The 20,293-nt window shown below is 34.4% G+C and overlaps 1 protein-coding gene and 1 non-coding gene across 4 annotated transcripts; one reads left to right on the plus strand and one right to left on the minus strand.

The window, feature by feature from the left end:
- Window positions 1–10,873: 10,873 nt before the first annotated feature.
- Window positions 10,874–18,413, plus strand: LOC120079449 (elongator complex protein 1). Of its 3 annotated transcripts, none has more exons than XM_039033633.1 (6): window positions 10,874–11,220; window positions 11,351–11,672; window positions 12,069–15,126; window positions 16,366–16,464; window positions 16,544–16,862; window positions 18,156–18,413. In XM_039033633.1, exons 1-5 carry the CDS (start codon window positions 11,062–11,064, stop codon window positions 16,857–16,859), a joined length of 3,954 nt encoding a protein of 1,317 aa, XP_038889561.1. In that variant the 5' UTR covers window positions 10,874–11,061; the 3' UTR covers window positions 16,860–16,862; window positions 18,156–18,413. The 3 variants fall into 3 exon arrangements, with proteins under 3 accessions (XP_038889561.1, XP_038889562.1, XP_038889563.1); XM_039033634.1 differs by having other exon boundaries at window positions 18,218–18,413; XM_039033635.1 differs by lacking the exons at window positions 10,874–11,220; window positions 11,351–11,672 and adding an exon at window positions 11,679–11,887.
- A 943-nt stretch (window positions 18,414–19,356) lies between these two features.
- TRNAC-GCA lies at window positions 19,357–19,428 on the minus strand. The gene has a single exon. It is a non-coding gene; the product is annotated as a tRNA-Cys (tRNA).
- Window positions 19,429–20,293: the final 865 nt, after the last annotated feature.

The raw sequence follows: 20,293 nt of genomic DNA on the forward strand, positions 1-20,293 counted from the left end.
TGAAAACCACGTCTCCTCAGTGTACAATCTCCTTGATGAGATGATACTTGCGCTCGATGTGTTTTCGTTACTTATGGCTTCTAGGTTCCTTTGAGTTTGAAACTGCTCCATTGTTATCACAATGCAGGGTGATCGGTAAATGCATATTTGGAACGACTTCCAAATTGGTTAGGAACTTTGTGAGCCATACCGCTTCTTTTACTGCTTCATATGCAGCTACATACTCAGCTTCCATGGTGGAGTCAGTAATACAACTTTGCTTTATACTCCTCAACACTATTGCTCCTCCATTTAGAGTGAATACTGATCCCGATGTAGATTTCCTAGAATCTATATCAGTCTGAAAGTCAGAATCAGTGTATCCAGTAAGGATCAGATCCTTAGCACCATACACAAGCATATAGTCCCTCATTCTCCGAAGATACTTGAGGATGTTTTTAACGATAGTCCAATGATCATATCCTGGATTGGACTGATATCTGCTGACGATTCCAACTACATAGCATATGTTGGGACAAGTACACAACATGGCATATAATAAACTCCCCACTACTGATGTATATGGAATTCGTTTCATTACCTCAACTTCTTGAGGTGTCTTAGGACACTGTTCCTTAGACAGATGAATTCCATGCCTAAAAGGTAACATATCTTTCTTAGAATCCTACATTTTGTATCTAGACAACATCTTGTCTATATAAGATGCTTGAGATAATGCTAAAATTCTATTCTTGTGATTTCGAACTATTTGAATCCTAAGAACATACTGTGCTTCTCACAAATATTTCATTTGGAACTTCGTAGCAAGCCATCTCTTTACGTCAGCAAGAAATTCTACTTCATTTCTTATGAGTAAGATATCATCAACATATAGAACAAGAAAAGCTACAGTTTTGTTGACAATCTTTTTGTAAACACAAGATTTGTCAACATTTTGTTCAAAGCCATAAGATTTGATCGTAGTGTCAAATCTCATATTCCAGGATCGAGAAGCTTGTTTTAACCCATACATGAATCTATTAAGCTTGCAAACCAAGCTCTTGACCCTGTTCAAAAAGCCCCTCTAGTTGAGACATATAGATACTCTCTTCAAGATAGTCATTCAAAAAAACTATCTTGACATCCATTTGCAAGATTTCATAATCATAAAATGCGGCAATGGATAAGATTATTCTAATAGACTTGATCACGGCAACCAGAGAGAAGGCTTCTTCATAGTCTACTCCTTCTATTTGGGTAAACCCTTTTGCCATAAGCATAGCCTTGTAGGTCTGTACCTTACCAGCTTGGTCTCGTTTTCTCTTGTAGATCTACTTACAATTGATGGGCTTTACCCCCTCTAGTTGACCTATAAGTTCCCAGACTGAATTGAAGTACATTGACTCCATTTCAATATCTATGGCTTTAATCCACTGGTTCTTATCTACATCTTCCATCACTTATTTGAAAGTTAATGGATCCTCTAGGCCATCATCTGGTATGACGACTTGAGTTTCAGTTAAACCCATGTACCAGTCAGGCTGTTGCACAACCTTCCCACTACGTCGAGGCATTTTCAACTCGTGAGAAGGATGTGAAGTACCAGCTTCATCAACAACTTTTGTTGATGGACTTACTTGATTAACAACTCTTGTTGATTTATCTGTAGTTTCTCTGGTCAATTCACTTATACTAGCCTATTGTGAGGTTGATGATCTTTAATGTGGTCTTCCTCCAGGAATGTTACATTTATCAGTATAAATACTTTATCTTCCTGAGGATTATAAAAGAAACCACCTTTTATCTCTTTAGGATAGCCTACAAATAGGCATACTTTTGAACGATGTTCCAATTTCTTTAGATTTTGTACCAACACATGTGCTGGACATCCCCAGATCCTGAAGTGATGTAAGCTACCTTTATGTCCTCTCCATAACTTGTAAGGTGTTTCAAAAATACTTTTCGAGGGAACCATGTTCAATATATACACCACAGTCTCTACTGCATGGCCCCAAAAAGAACTTGGCAACTGAGCATAACTCATCATAGACTGAACCATGTCCAATAAGGTTCTATTTCTCCTTTCTACAACACCATTTTGTTGAGATGTGCCAGGTGCTGTGAGTTGAGACTAAATTCCGTGTTTTATAAAATAGTCTTGGAATTTTAAGTCCATGTACTCACCACTTTGATCTAATCGAAGTGTTTGCCTTTTACCTAATTGGTTCTCAACCTCTGCTTTATATTCCTTGAATTTTTCAAGTGATTCAGACTTATGATACATTATGTAAATATGCCCATATCTTAAATAATCATATATAAAACTGACGAAATATTCATACCCTCCTCTAGCTTTAACATTCATCGAACAACAAAGGTTTGAATGTACCAGCTCTAAGGGTTTTTTGGCTCTAAGATCTTTTCCAGAAAAAGATCTTTTAGTCATTTTACCCTCAAGACAAGATTCACATGGTGGTAATGAATTATCTTCTAACTGATTTAGATTATCATTCTTAACCAATCTCTCAATCGTGTTAAGATTTATGTGACCAAGTCTCAAGTACAAAGATAGGAATTTGGAGAAATCTTTCGTTTTTTATTCCAAGTTTCAGCTAATTTAAACATCTCTATGTTTAAGACGGCTTTTATCTCAGTTGGTTTTAACATGTACAAGTCATTTTCTAGTTTTTCAGAATAAATTTTGGTAAGTTTCGATGTAATGAACACTTCATTATTTTCAAAAGAAACTTTGTAATTTTGTTCTGGCCAACATGAGACGGATATTAAATTCTTTTTCATAGAAGGAAGTAATAAACATTTTCAAGCAAAATGTATCTATCTCCTACAAACTATCTTAAAGGTTGCTTCGCCTTCTATAAACTGTCTCTAGGAACTAGTTTCCTGAGAAAAAATACATATATGATTAGCGACACCTGAATCTATAATCCAGGTTCTTTTGTCATCCACTAAACACGTTTCGATGACAAGCAAATCATATTTACTTTGTCGTTCTACTATTGCATTCTGATCTATAATGTTCAAAACTTTTGTAGATGAGTTGGGAGATAGAGGACAATCCTCTGTTAAAACCCATTTTGAATCATCATTTGCTAGTATGTTTGATTTGCATGTTGAATATTTAAAATAGTTAACTAATTGGAAGCACATATTTTTGAGGAATTCGACATGCTGAAATTTTAAACAAGTTCTAATTAGTAAATTGCGATTAAACCCAATTTAATTTTTAGCAAAAAATTAAAAAATATACCCAAATTTATTATTTATTTGCAACGATACTATAGCGAGTCAGAATAAGTGCTACCGAGGGGCAGTCAAATACTCCTTCACTAAAGCAAGACATTTTTGACTAAATACTATTTCCAGAATAACTCTTATTCCTATAGTCATTTAGTTACTGTTTTCGGTCAGCTATTACTAACACTTAGTAATTCTGTAAGTGTAACCCTCCATTTTTAGACTTCAAAGGTCGGCCTCAACGATAATACTGAATTGGAGAGTCAAGGTTGGGAATGGACCTAAAAAATCCTGGCCATTTTTGGAGTTTGAGTTGTTGTAAAACCCATGTTACGACCCTCCGAGTGGATATCCATCAATAAATGACTAGCAAGGTTGCCTAAAGTCAACAAGCAAGCGCAACATAGGAATCTCATGATCCAAACCAATGGAAAAGACTGTAGGACAGTTTGTCACATATCCTTCACCCACTTACGATGAACTACTTCCCCAATTCACCTTAATCTTGACCCATGCAAACACTCTCTGAATGGAGGTCACTCTCAGGATGACACAAAGCTAAGCATGAATCTCACAGTGTGAACTTTTAAGGACGTGAGAGCTAAAATCAATATATCGCATATATTTAATTTTACTATGAACTACTTCCCCTATTCACCTTGATCTCGACCCATGCAAACACTTTCCGAATGGAGGTTACTCCTAGTGTGACAGAAGCGAAGCATGAATCTCATGATGTGAACTCTTAGGGACGTGAGTGATAAAAACAACATATCGTATATGTTTATTGATCTCCTGCTGAAGTGTTAAAACATATTGTATATGTTATTAATCTCTGACTGAAGTGTTCTAACATTTGATTGGGTATATTTTTACTTAGGTTTATTCCAGCTAAATAAACAACCTAAGTCTATATGGTTTATCCAAGTATAACGTTTATAAATGGATTTAACCTACAATGTCTAGGTCATAAACTGATTTTATTACCTCACACCGTTCGTGCATTGCTCATAAAACCGATTAACATCACTTAATTATTCAGCCATAATCCCCAAGTAGAAGATGCTTTGTAGACTGTTGTAACGATGGAGATGGAATGTTATGTTGTGTTATCGCTTATGCACACTACTGATGAAAGAATGAATCATACAAGCTCATGTCCCCAGCAACGGCGCCATAAACTCTACAAATGGAATGTTATGCTGTGTTATCGCTTATGCACACTACTGATGAAAAAATGAATCATACAAGCTCATGTCCCCGACAACGGTGCCATAAACTTGATGACATAGATTTAATGATATGCTCGTAGTATCCGATGTAGTAATGCGTGTCACAAGTTTCCTTGCACTGAAACCAAGTATAATTCCAACGCAAGTTTCTCAGAATAATCTGAGGTCGAACACAGGGATTGTTTTCGTTAATGTTACTTTTGTGATACATGTGACCGGTTTTTACAATGAATAAGGAATGTGGGTTTATATAGAAATGTAAATTGCGATGAAATAAAATTGCCGATAAGATAAAGTTGCGTTGACAAAATAAATCTTAAACTAATATGATACAAGATACAAAATACATGATACACGATACTGAGGTCGAGACTAACTATGAAGTTATACAAAGAATCGTGGTATGCAATGGCAAGTCTTTATGAATGAAGCAGAAGGGGAAAGAGTAAATAGTAAAAATAATGCAAGTTTGTCAATTACGTTAAAGATACAACTAAGGTTCCACTTTCCCTTGGCATACACCTCTCAGTGATCGGCCGCGTTCCCATATCTCTATGGTGAAACAGGGATGAACGTGATGAACATAAGATTGCTTCCATCACTGGAAGTACTTCTTACTTTAGTTAACACATTCTTCCAACCTTCTCTCGATAGGCAGAATAACATCTTCACTTCTGCTCTCACAGATGAATATGTCGTCGAGCATGCTTTAGCTAAACTTAATTACTTCCTTAACACAAATTAACTTACTCGCTCAATTCTTGCTAATTACCCAGGGAATTAGGAAAACATCATGAAGAAAATGGATTATAAATGAACAGAAAGAGATAGAGAGATGATAATGGTAATGATCATCACATTTAATACTAAGATTAAGCGTTTGATACATGGTGTGAATGAAAGATTAGAGAAGATGAGTACAGATGATGAAATAGAGATTAGAAACGAATACAGAAAGAGTGTCAACGTCTTGACACAGATCCTGAACGGAGATTATGCTTGTCGGTGTGTGACAGTGGTGGAGAGGAAGGCTTCCCTCTCAAGCTTGCCTTCCCGGTAGAAGTGACCTTCGTACAGAGCTTCAACTACGGGGATTGGAAGGATTCTTTGCTCAGAGACTCACCCCTCGGCCTTGTCTCGTGGTTCTTCCTAGATCTACTCTGGATAGTCGCTTCAGATCAGTCTCTCTCTCAGAATTAGTATATGCACGTCTCTATGTATTCTGTATATCTTTCAGTGAATTTGCAGAAGCTATTTATAGGCGAAGCTTGGCTCTTTGACTTTGTGGTCCCCACTGTATGGTTATGGTACTTCCTGAAATGGTGGAGTGAATATTTCTTTTGTTACGCAATCAACCAGTCAGAAATGCACAACTGAAAGCTATACACTCGTCAGAATCCTCCGCAAATGCGTTGCTCCTTACATCTTCGATCGATCGCCGTATGCGATGTTATTTTTTTATTACCGCATGCGGTTGAAATTGTGTTGATCGCTAAGCTCTTGATCGATTGTCGCATACGCCATCATTACGTTGATCATATCTTCATTCCTGAATGATGGGCACAATGTGACGTAGATGCATTGTTTATTTTATCTTTGAGCCATAAATGCATGCGGTGACTGATTTCCTGCAAAACAGAAACTGAAATATTCGATTCTACCAGCGCAATGGTGTTAATGGGTATATTGATAACATTTTATAATTTTCGCATTTCTTAGCCAATTTCTATACTATCGATGCAACTTTTCTTTCTTTTAGCCGCAATATCTAAATAAAGCATTATAAATAACTTGTATTTCTACAAGTTATCAACCGTCAACTTAAATACCTCTAGTCTTGAACAACATTATATAGTAGTTGAGTTTGTTACCATGTTTTATAAGATACCGACCTATTTTTTAACTATTAAAACAAGTGGTTAACCTGTGTGAGCATGCAACTTATCTTTGTTATGAATTTTTATGTCTAATCCAATTTTATAACAACTTCGCGCGAACCGATTCGTGAACGCGCGCATTGCCAGGCAGGGATGAGCAGCGTTGCAACACTCCATCCCAGTGTTGCAACGCTACAAGCTGAAGATGAGCAGCATTGCAACATTGCAAGACAGTGGCTTTTTCTCCAGTTTTTGCTGCTGACCAAGCTTGCTTCAAACTTCAATCATTGTTGGTTTGGGATGAGCAGCGTTGCAACGCTCTGTCCCAACGTTGCAACGTTACTGCCTTGCAGCGTTGCAATGCTGCTTATCTTCAGCCGTGATATTGCAACGCTGCTCATCCCAGCCCAGCAATGATTGAAGTTTGAAGTAAGCTTTGTCAGCAGCAAAAACTAGAGAAGAAACCACTGCTTTGCAACGTTGCAACGCTGATAATCTTCAGCCCGTGGCATTTCAATGCTGCAAGGTAGTGGCTTCTTCTCTAGTTTTTGTTGTTGACCAAACTTGCTTCAAACTTCAATTATACCCTAATTTCAACTCTATTGACTCTAAATAAATTATAGACTCTAAAGCATACATATAAGCTTATCAAACAAGAGCCAATTATAAATTTAACAACTGAATCGAAGAGAAATCTAATGTCAAAATTGATTGAAGCACCATATTAGTCCTCAAAAATGAAATCATAGAAATTCACCCACCAACTCAAATTAACGTTAATTGAGTGCTTAAATCATGCTCTAATACCAACTGATAGAATGTACAAGCAAGCATGCAATGGAAGCAATGAGAATCAATAAGCACTCTAATTACATTTAATTTGAGTTGTAAAAGCATGCAAAACAATTTTTCAAAAATAAGGCTTCAAAATTGTTACCTTTGAAGAATTCCTCTAAATCCAAGCTGCTTTCCACGAATCCTGAACTTCAAATCCATATTGAACCACCAAGAAATCATCTCTACTATTCTCAGCCTTGGATTTGAGTGATGGAACTCTAATTTGAAGTTAATTGAGTGATAGTTTAGAAAGGGTCTGGGAGAGAAAATATTTTTTTTTGCAGAAAATCAAGTTTTCTAGCAATCATCCACCACCATCTCAAAAATCAGATGATTTTATGTAACTCATACATGCAATCAATAGGAGATTCAACTCAATGACATATCAAAGAGCACTCAATTGAAGAGCTAGGTGTTTAAAGATGGATCAATCCACCAAATATTAAAAAAATAGTGGATTTCTCCACTAACTTAATTTAAATTGAATTAATTTTCAAAATCAAAACACAAAATTCAATTTCTAAAATTTATTTTGCAATTTTGAAAATTAATTTGGTTGTAATTAATTAACAAAATTAATTAATTAATAATTTAATATTAAATATTAAATTAATCAAACAGCTAATTTTAATAATGAATCCTATTCATGTAATTAATATTTAAATCAATATATAAATATTTTAAATTCTCCAATTTCGTTTAATTCGTTAATTATATCGAATATAATTATGCAAAGCTTAATTTGAAATTGAACATTTTAAATCAAACCCTAATTAACAATTTGAACACTTCAAATTAAAACCCTAAATTTAATTTAAACATTTTAAATTAAAATTCAATTTGAACACTTCAAATTGAAAACTTAATTTTGATTTTGAACATCTCAAAATCACTCAATTCACTAATCTAAGGTGTTCATATTTTACGAGCTAGTAGAGGGACTTTATGGACCTAAAGATCATGAGCTCCAATGATTTGGGATTAATTGGCTATACTTTTTAGACCGAATTAATCAATATTCGTTAACTATCAAGACATACCACTATGACTCGGGAGTTGCACTCTCCTCACTGTAGATATATTTCTGTCCATTTGATTTAACCATAACTAGTAAGTTGATCCTTCACAGGTTGTTCGTAATAACAAAAGGGTCAATTGTTATTTTACCCCCAAAATTACATCTTGCTCCTTAAGTTCCACTGATCCTCTAATGAACAATTGATTTGTGATTCAATCACTAAACCGAATCCCTCTCAATTCAATGAAAGGATGGGACCCCTTATTCAAGACCTGAATTCAATACTTCAGAGAACAATCTTTCTCTTATCCCTTAATTAAGTAGGTGTAAATTCTGTCTTGCACCCTATCTCCCTAATTATCTACCCGGTCTTACCCTTAAAATGGGAGGCTTATTGAGCCGGCACTGTTGAGCCAACCCTCTCCTATACAAATCTAAGGATAATCTCGAATAAACAGGAGTTCATAGTTAACTCAATATTAAGGTCGAGTTACCTAGGTCATCTATTCGAAATAGTCAGTTTTTAAACAGTAAACATCTTTATAAAGTAAGAGTGACTTATTTCTTGTTCCGATCTTATGCAAACTCGTCGCATAGGACGCCCCCACTTCTCATATCCCTACATGAACGATTCAGGATCACATTATTTTTACTATCTACAAAGCGGGTCGCATCCAATAGTGTTACCAGAATAAGGTACCAACCTTATTCATATACTATAGACCGTTTTGGCTATTCACTCGAACTTGATCTATCTTTATGTCTCCACATAAAGTTAAAGTATTCATGTAATAGCCATGGATTTTTGTTTATTGGATTTAGTCATTACAAGTGCAATTTACATATTCAACAACATTTTAATTGAATAAATGGTAATAACATCTTTATTGATAATAGAATATATTTAACATTACAAAGTGCGAGTTTTAGGACATACAACCGAATAATAAGGTCCCCTTGTTAGCTCACTAAAGGATAGTAATGAGGAATGATTTAAATTGTTCAAATCAAATGAGAGAATTCTATATTGATGAAATTAATATATAATGGTTAATTATATTTAGATATGATCTATAATCCAAATTTGATTTGATCAATTTAAATCCAAATTATGTAAGAGAGAGATATATTTGAATATGATTCAAATATTAGATTTATATGAGTTGGATTAAAAAAAAGATGTATACATAATATTTATATGTTAATTAACTTCATATTAAATATGATTTTATTGATTAATTAAGGTTAATTAATTGATTGAGAAATAATGGAGATTGGAGGTTAGTATAAATATATGATATTTATGATAATTAATTAAATGTATATTAAATGGTCATTTAATTAATGTGTCAATTAATTAAATAAGAGTTATTTAATTAATTAGCACTAAGGATATAAAAGGAAATACTTGGAGAAGAGGTTAACCTTTCTTCATGTAAATATATATTTATAGCCTATTTAGGGCAAGGGTATTGATTACACAAAAATAAACAAAATTTTGCCTTCAAGCCTCCACCTTCTCTCTAAAAATTCTCCCCTTTTCCTCCTTAAAAGTTCTTGAAGACCACTCTTCCAAGTTCTTTGAAATCCTAGAGAATAGCAAGGTAATTTTATTGATGGTGTCCTTCATTGTAGAAGTTCGAGATCGTTGATAACAATGGAAAAGGAAAGCTAGACGAATCAACAAAAGTGAGTTTTGATTTCTTCTCTTCTTCCTCTTTTCTAACATGTTTATAGTTTTGTTTGAATGTTTATCCTACAAATGCATGTTTTATTTTATTAATTTTGTTTCCGTAAAAATCGAATGTCTAAATGCAAGGCGTTCACACGCTTCTGCGGGAATTCGATTTCTTCATGGATGACCTAATCTGCCATGCCAAATTATAAATATGTCTGAATTCATGAACTTTCGGTTCATCGTTGCATATGTTTCAATTACTCGTATATGAGTATAATATAATCCAGATAAAGCAGGCAACTTTTCCAATATGCATTTTTCATTTGAGACAGTAGAAAAGAGATAAATTTGCTTCCACATTTTTTTCCATTACCTTCAGAGAGACTTGATAGAGATCAGTTAAATGTTTTGATGTACGACAGGTACGTGACCAATGCCCAATCATTCCGCACAGGAAGCATTTATTTTCAACACCTTTTGAACTCTATCATGTGGAGTTTTTCCTTTGTGATAATCATTTTGTGTGGTTCTTTTGAAATTTGAATGATTAGAACGACCACCAATTATTTCTTCCTCTACCACGGTCATGACCTCGACCACGACCACTACTTCGACCACAATTATTAACATTCACAACATTCATTTCAGAGAATGGTGTTGTTCTAGTTGGTCGAAATTTATGCTTTTTCATTAATACCTTGTTATTTTGTTAGTTTACGAGAAGACATGAAATTAGTTCAGAATACTATTTAAAATCTTTATTTCGATATTAGTGTTATAGCATATTCGAGATATGAAATATAGAAAATGTCTTCTCTAACATATCAATTCCAAATAGAGTCCTAACCATTTAAAATCTAAAAATTGGAAAAATTAACTGGAAATACCCGTCAATGTGAGTCACTTGACAAACATGACAAAACTACCCTTCATCAGCCAACTTATTAACATACTCTGCCACTGACCGCAGCAAGTGAACACAACGGCTGCGTTGTCTCAATAATACGGACTAGAAAATTCCCACCGATCGATCGGTGGAACTAGGTTATATAAATAACCTGTCAGCAACCAGCGCCGTTCATACATCGCCGCCGTAAAACTTTCCCCTTCTTCAAAGGTTTCCATACTTAAAACCCTTCAAAAACCCCAACTCCCTCTGAAGATTCAAAGTTTCTGCGTTGCGAGATGAATAACTTGAAGCTATATTCCGAGAGTCTTCTCAAACTCGAATTACAAACCGATGAAGAAGTCATACAGTTCTCCGCCTTCGACATTGAGCGGAATCGTCTCTTCTTTCTTTCCTCCGCCAATTTCATTTACACTACTCAGCTTACTTCATTCCATGTGAGCTCTTATCTTCTTTTGGTGATTATGTTGTTTTATTTCTTTAATTCTCGATTCAATGTTATGGCGTTTCGATGATATACTCTGCAAAGTGTGCTTGTTATTCGCGTTTTTATGTTTGATGTATCAGGATGGAGTAATGAAGAGTGTAGCCATGTTGCCTGCTGAAGTTCATCCTATAAATGTGGAAACTGGAGATTATGTTACGTCCTTTGATTATTTGATGGAGAAAGAAACTTTGATAGTTGGAACTCGGAATGGAATTCTTTTGCTTTTTTCTGTGGATGGAAATGGGAGTGAAGTTGTTGGCAGGGTGGAGGGTGGTGTGAAACGCATATCACCTAGTCCAGATGGTGATTTGTTATGCATAATTTCTGGGCTTCGGCAGATTTTAGTAATGACTCATGATTGGGATTTGATGTATGAGAACAATCTCGAGGATTTTCTTGAAGGTGTGTTGACGTACGTAAGAACGTCTCCCATACATGACTGAATGGGGTATTTTGTATTATATCTTATCTATCTCAACATATGTCTTGCTCTGTACATGTGTGTTGACGTAAAGAGCATCTTGCTCACCGATTAAGAAAAATTATGACCTCTTCTTTGAGCTTGCTTCTTTTTAAGCTACTTGCTATTTCCAGAGTTGGTGAACTTTGTTTAACTGGTGAGATTTGTAATAGATATTGAATTACTTGATATTGGGTGCAATGTGCTCCTTCCTGTTCTCTGGTCATCTTCATGAACATTCATAAAATGAAGAAAAAAAGACCAACCATGGTTACATTAGAAATGGCTTCATCATATTTCTGAATGTTTGTTAATACAAAGTATTGGGCTGTCTTCAGGTGAACCAAACCTTTCAGAGCAAAATGATTTTGAAGGTTCCATTTCTTGGCGAGGTGATGGGAAATACTTTGTGACACTAAGTGATGTAGAAAATTCTAATACTGCACTCAAGAAGCTCAAGATCTGGGAGCGAGATGGAGGTTCCTTGCACGCTTCATCTGAATCAAAAACATTTGTGGGAGGAGTTTTGGAATGGATGCCCAGTGGAGCTAAAATTGCAGCTGTTTATGATAAGAAAAGTGAATCTGAATTTTCTACTATAGTATTTTTCGAAAGGAATGGATTAGAAAGAAGTTCTTTTTGTATTAACGAGCAAATTGGTGCAAAAGTTGAACTTCTAAAGTGGAATTGCAGTTCAGATCTCCTTGCAGCTACTGTCAGATGCGGAAATTATGATTCTGTAAAGATCTGGTTTTTCAGCAATAATCATTGGTACTTGAAGCATGAAATTCGGTACTCAAAGCAGGATGTGGTTAGGTTTGTATGGGATCCAACAAGGCCTCTTCAGTTATTTTGTTGGACTGTTCATGGACAAATTACAATGTACAACTTTATGTGGATCTCAGCTATCATGGAGAACTCAACAGCATTGGTCATTGATGATGCAAAGATATTAGTGACCCCTCTTTCTTTGTCACTCATGCCACCTCCTCTGTATTTATTCAGCTTGAAATTTTCAAGTGCTGTCCGTGACGTGGCCTTTTTCTCTAAGATTTCTAAGAATTGTTTGGCTGCCTTATTATCAGATGGCCGTTTATGCATTGTTGAGTTTCCTGCAGTCGATGTCTGGGAAGAACTAGAAGGAAAGGAATTTTATGTTGAAGCTTCGACTTCTGAATCAACATTTGGCTCCTTTCAGCATATTGTCTGGTTGGACTTGCATAAACTTCTTGTTGTTTCACATTATGGGTTTGACTATTATAACTACATCTCTCAAGGCTCCCCCAATGAGGAACCTTTTGGATTTTGTTTATTGGAAATTGATCTTGAATCTCCCAAGGATCATATTCTAGGTTTACCGGCATGTTCTGGTTGGTATGCAAGGATTTCAAATAGAAAATTTATTGAAGGACCAGTCATCTGTGTAGCTTCAAATCCTGCTGAGAATTGTACTGCATTTGTCCAGCTTAATGGTGGGAGAATTCTTAAGTATGCATCTGGATCAGGCCTTTCTTGTGAATTTTTGAAGGAGGAGGATAAGAGTTTTTCATCATCTTGTCCCTGGATGAGCGTGGCTTTGGTGGATAATAATGGGTTACTAAAGCCCCTTCTTTTTGGACTTGATGATGTTGGGAGGCTCCATTTGAATAGGATGGTAGTCTGCAACAATTGTAGTGGTTTCTCCTTTTACTCAAATTTGGGGGACCAAATAACTACGCATTTGATTTTAGCAACTAAACAGGATATGCTTTGTATTCTAGACATTCCGGATGTATTGCATGAAAAAATAGAAGAGAAATACAATTTTTTTCAAGCTAGTAGCAAATGCAAAGAAGAAGAAAGTAGAAACTTTATCTATATATGGGAAAGAAGTGCCAAAATTGTTGGTGTTCTGCATGGTGATGCTGCTGCTGTTATATTACAAACTACTCGAGGAAATCTAGAGTGCGTATATCCACGAAAGTTGGTACTTGCATCTATCACTAATGCATTGATCCAAGGGCGCTTCAGAGATGCACTTCTTATGGTTAGGCGCCATAGGATAGATTTTAATGTCATTGTTGATTACTGTGGTTTACAAGCATTTATTCAGTCTGCGGCCGAATTTGTGAAGCAGGTTAATAATTTTAACTATATCACTGAATTTGTTTGTGCCATAAAAAATGAAGATGTAACAGAGACCCTGTATAAAAACTTCATATCTAGTTCATGCACTGATGACAGTAAAGTTGGAGCATGGAGAGAAGCCAAAGATTCTTATGTAAAAAACAAGGTTTCTTCGGTCCTGTTGGCCACAAGGAAAGCTGTTGAGGAGCATATGATGGAAAGTCCAGCAAGAGAGCTATGCATTTTGACCACCCTTGCACGCAGTGATCCGCCAGCACTTGAAGAAGCTTTGGAGAGAATAAAAGTAATACGTGAAATTGAGCTGTTAAATTCTGATGACCCAAGGAGAATATCTTATCCTTCTTCTGAAGAAGCTCTAAAACATCTCTTATGGTTGTCTGACCCCGATGCTGTTTTTGAGACCGCTTTAGGCCTTTATGATTTAAAACTTGCTGCTATTGTGGCGATAAACTCGCAGCGGGATCCAAAAGAATTTATCCCTCATCTTCAGGAACTGGAGAAGATGCAATTCCTCTTAATGTGCTACAATATTGACCTAAGATTGTCAAGATTTGAGAAAGCTTTAAAACATATTGTTTCTGCTGGGGAGGATCATTTTTCTGATTGTATAAACCTAATGAAGAAAAAACCTCAATTATTCCCTTTGGGACTTCAGTTGATCACAGATAATGCTAAGAGGAAATTAGTCCTTGAGGCATGGGGTGATTATCTTATTGATGAAAAAAGTTTTGAGGATGCTGCAGAAACTTATCTCTGCTGTTTCAATTTGGAAAAAGCTTTGAAGTCATATCGTGCTAGTGGTAACTGGAGTCGGGTGTTTATAGTCGCCGGGTTTCTTAAAATGAGAGAAGATGAGATATTGCAATTGGCTCATGAACTCTGTGAAGAGCTTCAAGCTCTTGGTAAACCAGGTGAAGCTGCTAAAATTGCCCTAGAGTACTGTGGGGATATTAACCGTGGTATGGCTTTGTTAATTAGTGCTAGGGACTGGGAAGAGGCTTTGAGAATTGCTTTTATGCATCAGAGAGAAGATTTAATATCAGAACTGAAGAATGCATCTGCAGAATGTGCGAGCTTGCTTATTGGTGAATATGAGGAAGGATTGGAGAAAGTTGGGAAGTATATAACTCGATACTTAGCTGTCCGACAGAGAAGATTACTTCTTGCTGCTAAGGTCAAGGCAGAGGAAAGTTCAATGAGTAATCTTGATGATGATACTGCGTCAGAAGCTAGTAGTAATTTGAGTGGAATGAGTGCTTACTCAGCTGGGTATGTATTCTAACCTTCTTTATAATACTGCTTCACGGTTCTTTTGATATTTACAAAGTCTCTCTCTATGTTTGCTATAACTGAAATAAGGTACTCCTGTTTGGCTGTACAACTTTTGGAAGTTAACATGTAGGGTTTTGTAAAAGCCTCAAACGAATGAAATGTTATTTCTTGACAATGAAGGTTGTAGGCTTTTAGATGATGATCTTATAAGGGTAGTCAAGAGGCTTGTTTGAATATCTACAATAAAAACAATAATTATAATAAAAGAAGCATCTTCATTGTTTCTCTTAAAATGGAAACATTTTAAAACCTTTGCAAAAAGAAAGGAAAACATCTGTAATAACATAGGATTGTAGGAATATAAATTGAAGGGGGAAAATAAGAATGTTATTGAATTGGACCTTGATAGATAACAAACTTCTATACTCTTGACACCTAATTTAATTAGATGGATTTTGCTTTGCTTCTTTTGTGCTTCTCTAATATATTTCCGTAGAGGTCCATCTACCTGTATTTGGAAGTTACTGATGCATTGTTCTGGTTCTTGCTCATGTTCTATAGTTACGGCCTTACTATAAGTTGCACACCTATGTCCTTGAGTTCTATGGAGTATGGATGTTGGTTCATGTTTTGTCTTGTTAAATCTGAAGATGCTTTAAGTTTTATTTATTTATTTATTTATTTCATCAATAAAATTGTTTCTTATCCCAAATTTTTATTTATTTGTTTATTTATTTTTTGGAGAAGAATGTGGCTCTTTACTTGTAACTTTGAATCTGTAAATATGAATTATTGACTTTGGAGTCAAAATTTATGGCAATTCTAGTGGGCTGTGTGATTCAATTTCTCAACTCTTAAATAGATCCTTACTGATTTTGCTGAAATTTATGGTATGTATTGTTTGATATGGCAAGACTAAAATTTTGTGAGTTTCTGATAACTGGCAGTTCCAACAAAGGTTTCAGAATTTTTGCTTGTTCTTTTTTCATATTTTTTTCTTTTTCTAAAAATAATCTCTCCTCCTTCTTTTAAGTTCAATTTCTCATCCCAAGCCTAGTTTCTACAAACTCTAAATATATGGTTGAGCATGAAGAAGATCGAATATCAGTCTGCCAATATATCCGTTATGAGTGAACCTGGAGAAGATGCTTTTACTTCTATTTGGCCACCCTTCTGTATAAACATGTGGGTTCTTCGAATATTAGTTTTTCAGTGCTTGCCTCAAATTATGAACAGGAGTAAAAGGAGTTCAGCTGTTTCCATGAGCACAACTGCAGGTAGGAAGTCAAGAGAGGCAAGACGACAGAAAAGTAGAGGAAAAATCCGTCCTGGAAGGTATCTAAAGTGGTTATTTTTCTTTGTAACTATGGCATCTTAGCACTCAGGAAATAACATTAATATTTTACACTTGTAGTCCTGGTGAGGAGATGGCTCTTGTAGAGCATTTAAAGGGCATGTCTCTAACTGCTGGGGCTAGGTCTGAGCTAAAATCATTATTGGTTTCCCTTATGATGCTGGGAAAGGAAGAAACTGCAAAGAAGCTCCAACGAACAGCAGAGAGCTTTCAACTTTCACAAATGGCAGCTATGAACCTTGCAAATGATACTATTTCTAGTGATATAATAAATGAACAGGCAGACACATTGGAAAACTACGTACAAGTATTGAAAAGTGAAGTCCAAAAATTGGAAGTTTTCTCGTGGCGTTCTAGAGTATTCCTTTCTTCATGACTGGTGAGCTCTGGTAACTTGACTGATTAAATTTTATTCTAACTTGACTACTTGAGCATGCTGTGTTTTTATGCCTATCTGTTAGCTTGCATGTAAATAGCATTTGATGGTTGTCTACTGACCAATTAAATTTCATCATATCTGTCATTACTATTACCATAATCTATGAAGTACAGACACTTTAGTTTGCCTAATGTGTCCGTGTTTAGCACGTGTTGGACACTTAGGTCCTCCAACACTCATTGGATACATTGGACATATGCTAGTGCAACAAATGTGTTAGACATGCATAAAACATTTGTTGAGTGGGCTAAAAAGACACATGGCAATAATAATAAATTTTGAGTGTAATATATTTCAAAATAATTTTCTATGTACACAAATGCATCAACCCATTTACTTTGAATTTTCTTCTAATATATAAATGATATATATTTTAAATAAATGTGTCCTTATCATGTTTGTGTTCTAGATTTTTACAAAATGACGTGTCACCATATTCGTGTTGTATATTTGTCTCATATCTATGCTTCTTATACCATAATCACTCCATTTCATGCACGGAAGAATTCTATTAGAAACTGGGGAACTACAGAAAGCTGAGAATAAGATCTTCCAGCCTCAACATTTTTCTACCTCCTCATTCTAAACATGAAGTTTGTGAGATGGACATATTCTGATATATAGGCAAAGCATAAAGATAAGGAAAACCAATTTGAGAATTCTCCCTCCTATAAACACCTTCCAAATCCTTCCCTCTAGAATTGTAGCATTGCACCTTTTATTACTCATTGGTGCAAGAATAACATCTCTGTTAGGATATTTCCTAACAAGAAACACTCGAGAACGCTAAAAAACCAACAAGAACTCTAAATGATAGATTCATTTTACAATATCAATTATGAAACTATAATATACCCTACCTTTTTGTAAGGGGCTACTCTCTCCCAGAATTCTCTGGAGGAAATTACCACAAAATTCTTCACTACCTTCTTCACTACCCACTCCCACCATTTATAACTCCTAACAACCTTACTCTCTAATTACTAATATGCCCTTTCTAATAACCATACCGATATTCTCCTAATAATCCGAGTATTGACATTCCAATTTAGTTGTTAATTAATGTTGGTATTCTTTTGCATTGATTCCAAATATTCTTCATTTTTCTATAACGTTTTTAGGTTGAAGAAACCTTGACTGCTGATACTGGATATGCATATCTTCATATTGACAATCCATGTAGATCAACATATTTTGCATTTTTTTCTAATTTTCCTTTTATTCTGTTTTCAGCTTTTAACCAAGGGAAAGATATCTGCCTTTTTAAATTAAAGCCTTTGCAATCTCAAATTCAGGCACAGGGTTATAATTTTAAGGGATTGAAGGGAAGATACAAATGCTGAGCTGAAGAATGAGTTTTGATAGAATTTCATCCAAGTTTTGCAGAAATCTTTTGCTTTTAGAATCTGTATCAGTACACATCTTCATGTTAAGCCAGAGAGATTTTACAATACAGAATGTGGTTAGAATCCAAATCAGAGTGTTTGATGATGGGTTGTGTTGCTTTTCTTTTTTTCTTTTTTTCTTTTTTTCCCTTCCCATTTTGCGGTTCCTCAATTTATTTAAATAACAAGGTTATGAGTGTCTGAGATAGAAACTAAAGAAGAATTTTCTTCTTCTTTTTCATCTCTTTTCGTTTAACAAATTGTAAATTGGATTACTGTAGTTTTCTATTGGTTATTTTGTCAACTGAGTTTCTCTAAAAATTTCAATTGGTAATTTTGCCTTTAATTTTCAATTTTAAACAAAAAAAAAACATAGAATTTTGTTAATTTAAATTAGGTTTAATTCTTATTTTGGTCAATGAATTTTAAATTTTGTTCTATTTTGATCTCTAAATTCTAAAAAATGTCTATTCTAATTCTTGAATTTTTAAAAAGTGGGTATCTTTTCCATTAAGATTTTTTTAACTTCTACATGGGACTTGTATTTTTTTAATAACCATGTTAATTATTTTTTACAAGATATCTCAAAAGTCGTCATTTTGCGTTCAAGATTTTGGCTGTTGACTAATGTATTGATTCTTGACATTTTACTTTACTTCATCTTATTCATCTTATTCAACTAATGTTAGATGCAATTTCATTTTAAGTAAATAAAATTTTAATAATATAAATCAAAATGGAATACTTTTTAAAAATTTAGGAATTAGAATAATGTGTTTTAGAGTTTAAAGATTAAAATAAAACAAGATTTAAAGTTTAAAGATCAAAATATGATTTAATATGAAAAAATCATAATGTAGAATTGATAATTTTTTTAAATAAAATCTTAAATAATTAAAACAGCGACTCATAAACTTTAGAATACGGTTGCTTAAGAAAAACGAAGAAAGAAAAATCCGCAGGCATTTATTCCAAAAATTGAAAGAGGATACTCGTAGTTTGAAAATTGGATTTGGAATGCATAGCCGCTTTAAAAAATTGGAAAATAAAGGGCCCAACCGGGTTCGAACCGATGACCTCTTGATCTGCAGTCAAATGCTCTACCACTGAGCTATGGACCCTTTGTTGAGAAATCTAGTAAAATATATTTTATTAATCAAATTTCAAACAATTAACTTGCAGTTTGTTTGGTGGGTAAGAATTTTGGAGATGAGAATCAAACCTCCAATTTCTAGGAAAGAGGATAATTTTAATTACCATTAAATTAAGTTCATTTTAGTTAATTAACTTGCAATTTATGTGATGGCATTCACAATTTTTAAAAAATAATTTAAACTACAATTCCAAAGTTTTTTTTTTTTTTTTTTTTTTGGCAAAATTTCAATTACACCACATTTGCAACTATGTTTTTTTCCAAATTTTAGATAAATTATAAAATATACGTGTTTGAAAACAAGTTTCTTAAAGGAGTTCATTTATTCGTATTAAATTTAAATGGATGTCAATCACTCTAATATGGTTTAATCAATTAAGATATATACCTTTGATTGCCACTAAGAGATCAAAAGCTCGTACTCCTACTCTAGTTTAACTATAAAGTTATAATTGAATCATGTTGATACAAAATAAACGATTTTATTATTATTATTATTGCAATTGAGGGCAGAAAGATTCGAATCATAGATCTCGTAGTTTCTAATACACTCAGATGCTAATTAAACTATGCTCGATTTGACAAATAAGAAATTTTATGAAGCATGCTTAACTCGAAATTTGAGTTATAATCAATATTTCCTATTTACTAAAAGCCATAATCTCTTAAACTATATCACTTCATTTAAATTATGTCTAATAAATTGAGAGCCACATCAACATTTAATGTGTTAAATTATATCTAAATAAGAGCACAAGTTGCCTGTTTGGAACCTCATGATTTTGATGGATTTCAAATGAATTTCATTGTTTGATATGTTCGATCTCTCAAAC

The sequence above is a fragment of the Benincasa hispida genome, chromosome 6 (genome assembly GCF_009727055.1).
Source record: "Benincasa hispida cultivar B227 chromosome 6, ASM972705v1, whole genome shotgun sequence".
In the NCBI taxonomy this organism is placed as follows: Eukaryota; Viridiplantae; Streptophyta; class Magnoliopsida; order Cucurbitales; family Cucurbitaceae; genus Benincasa; species Benincasa hispida.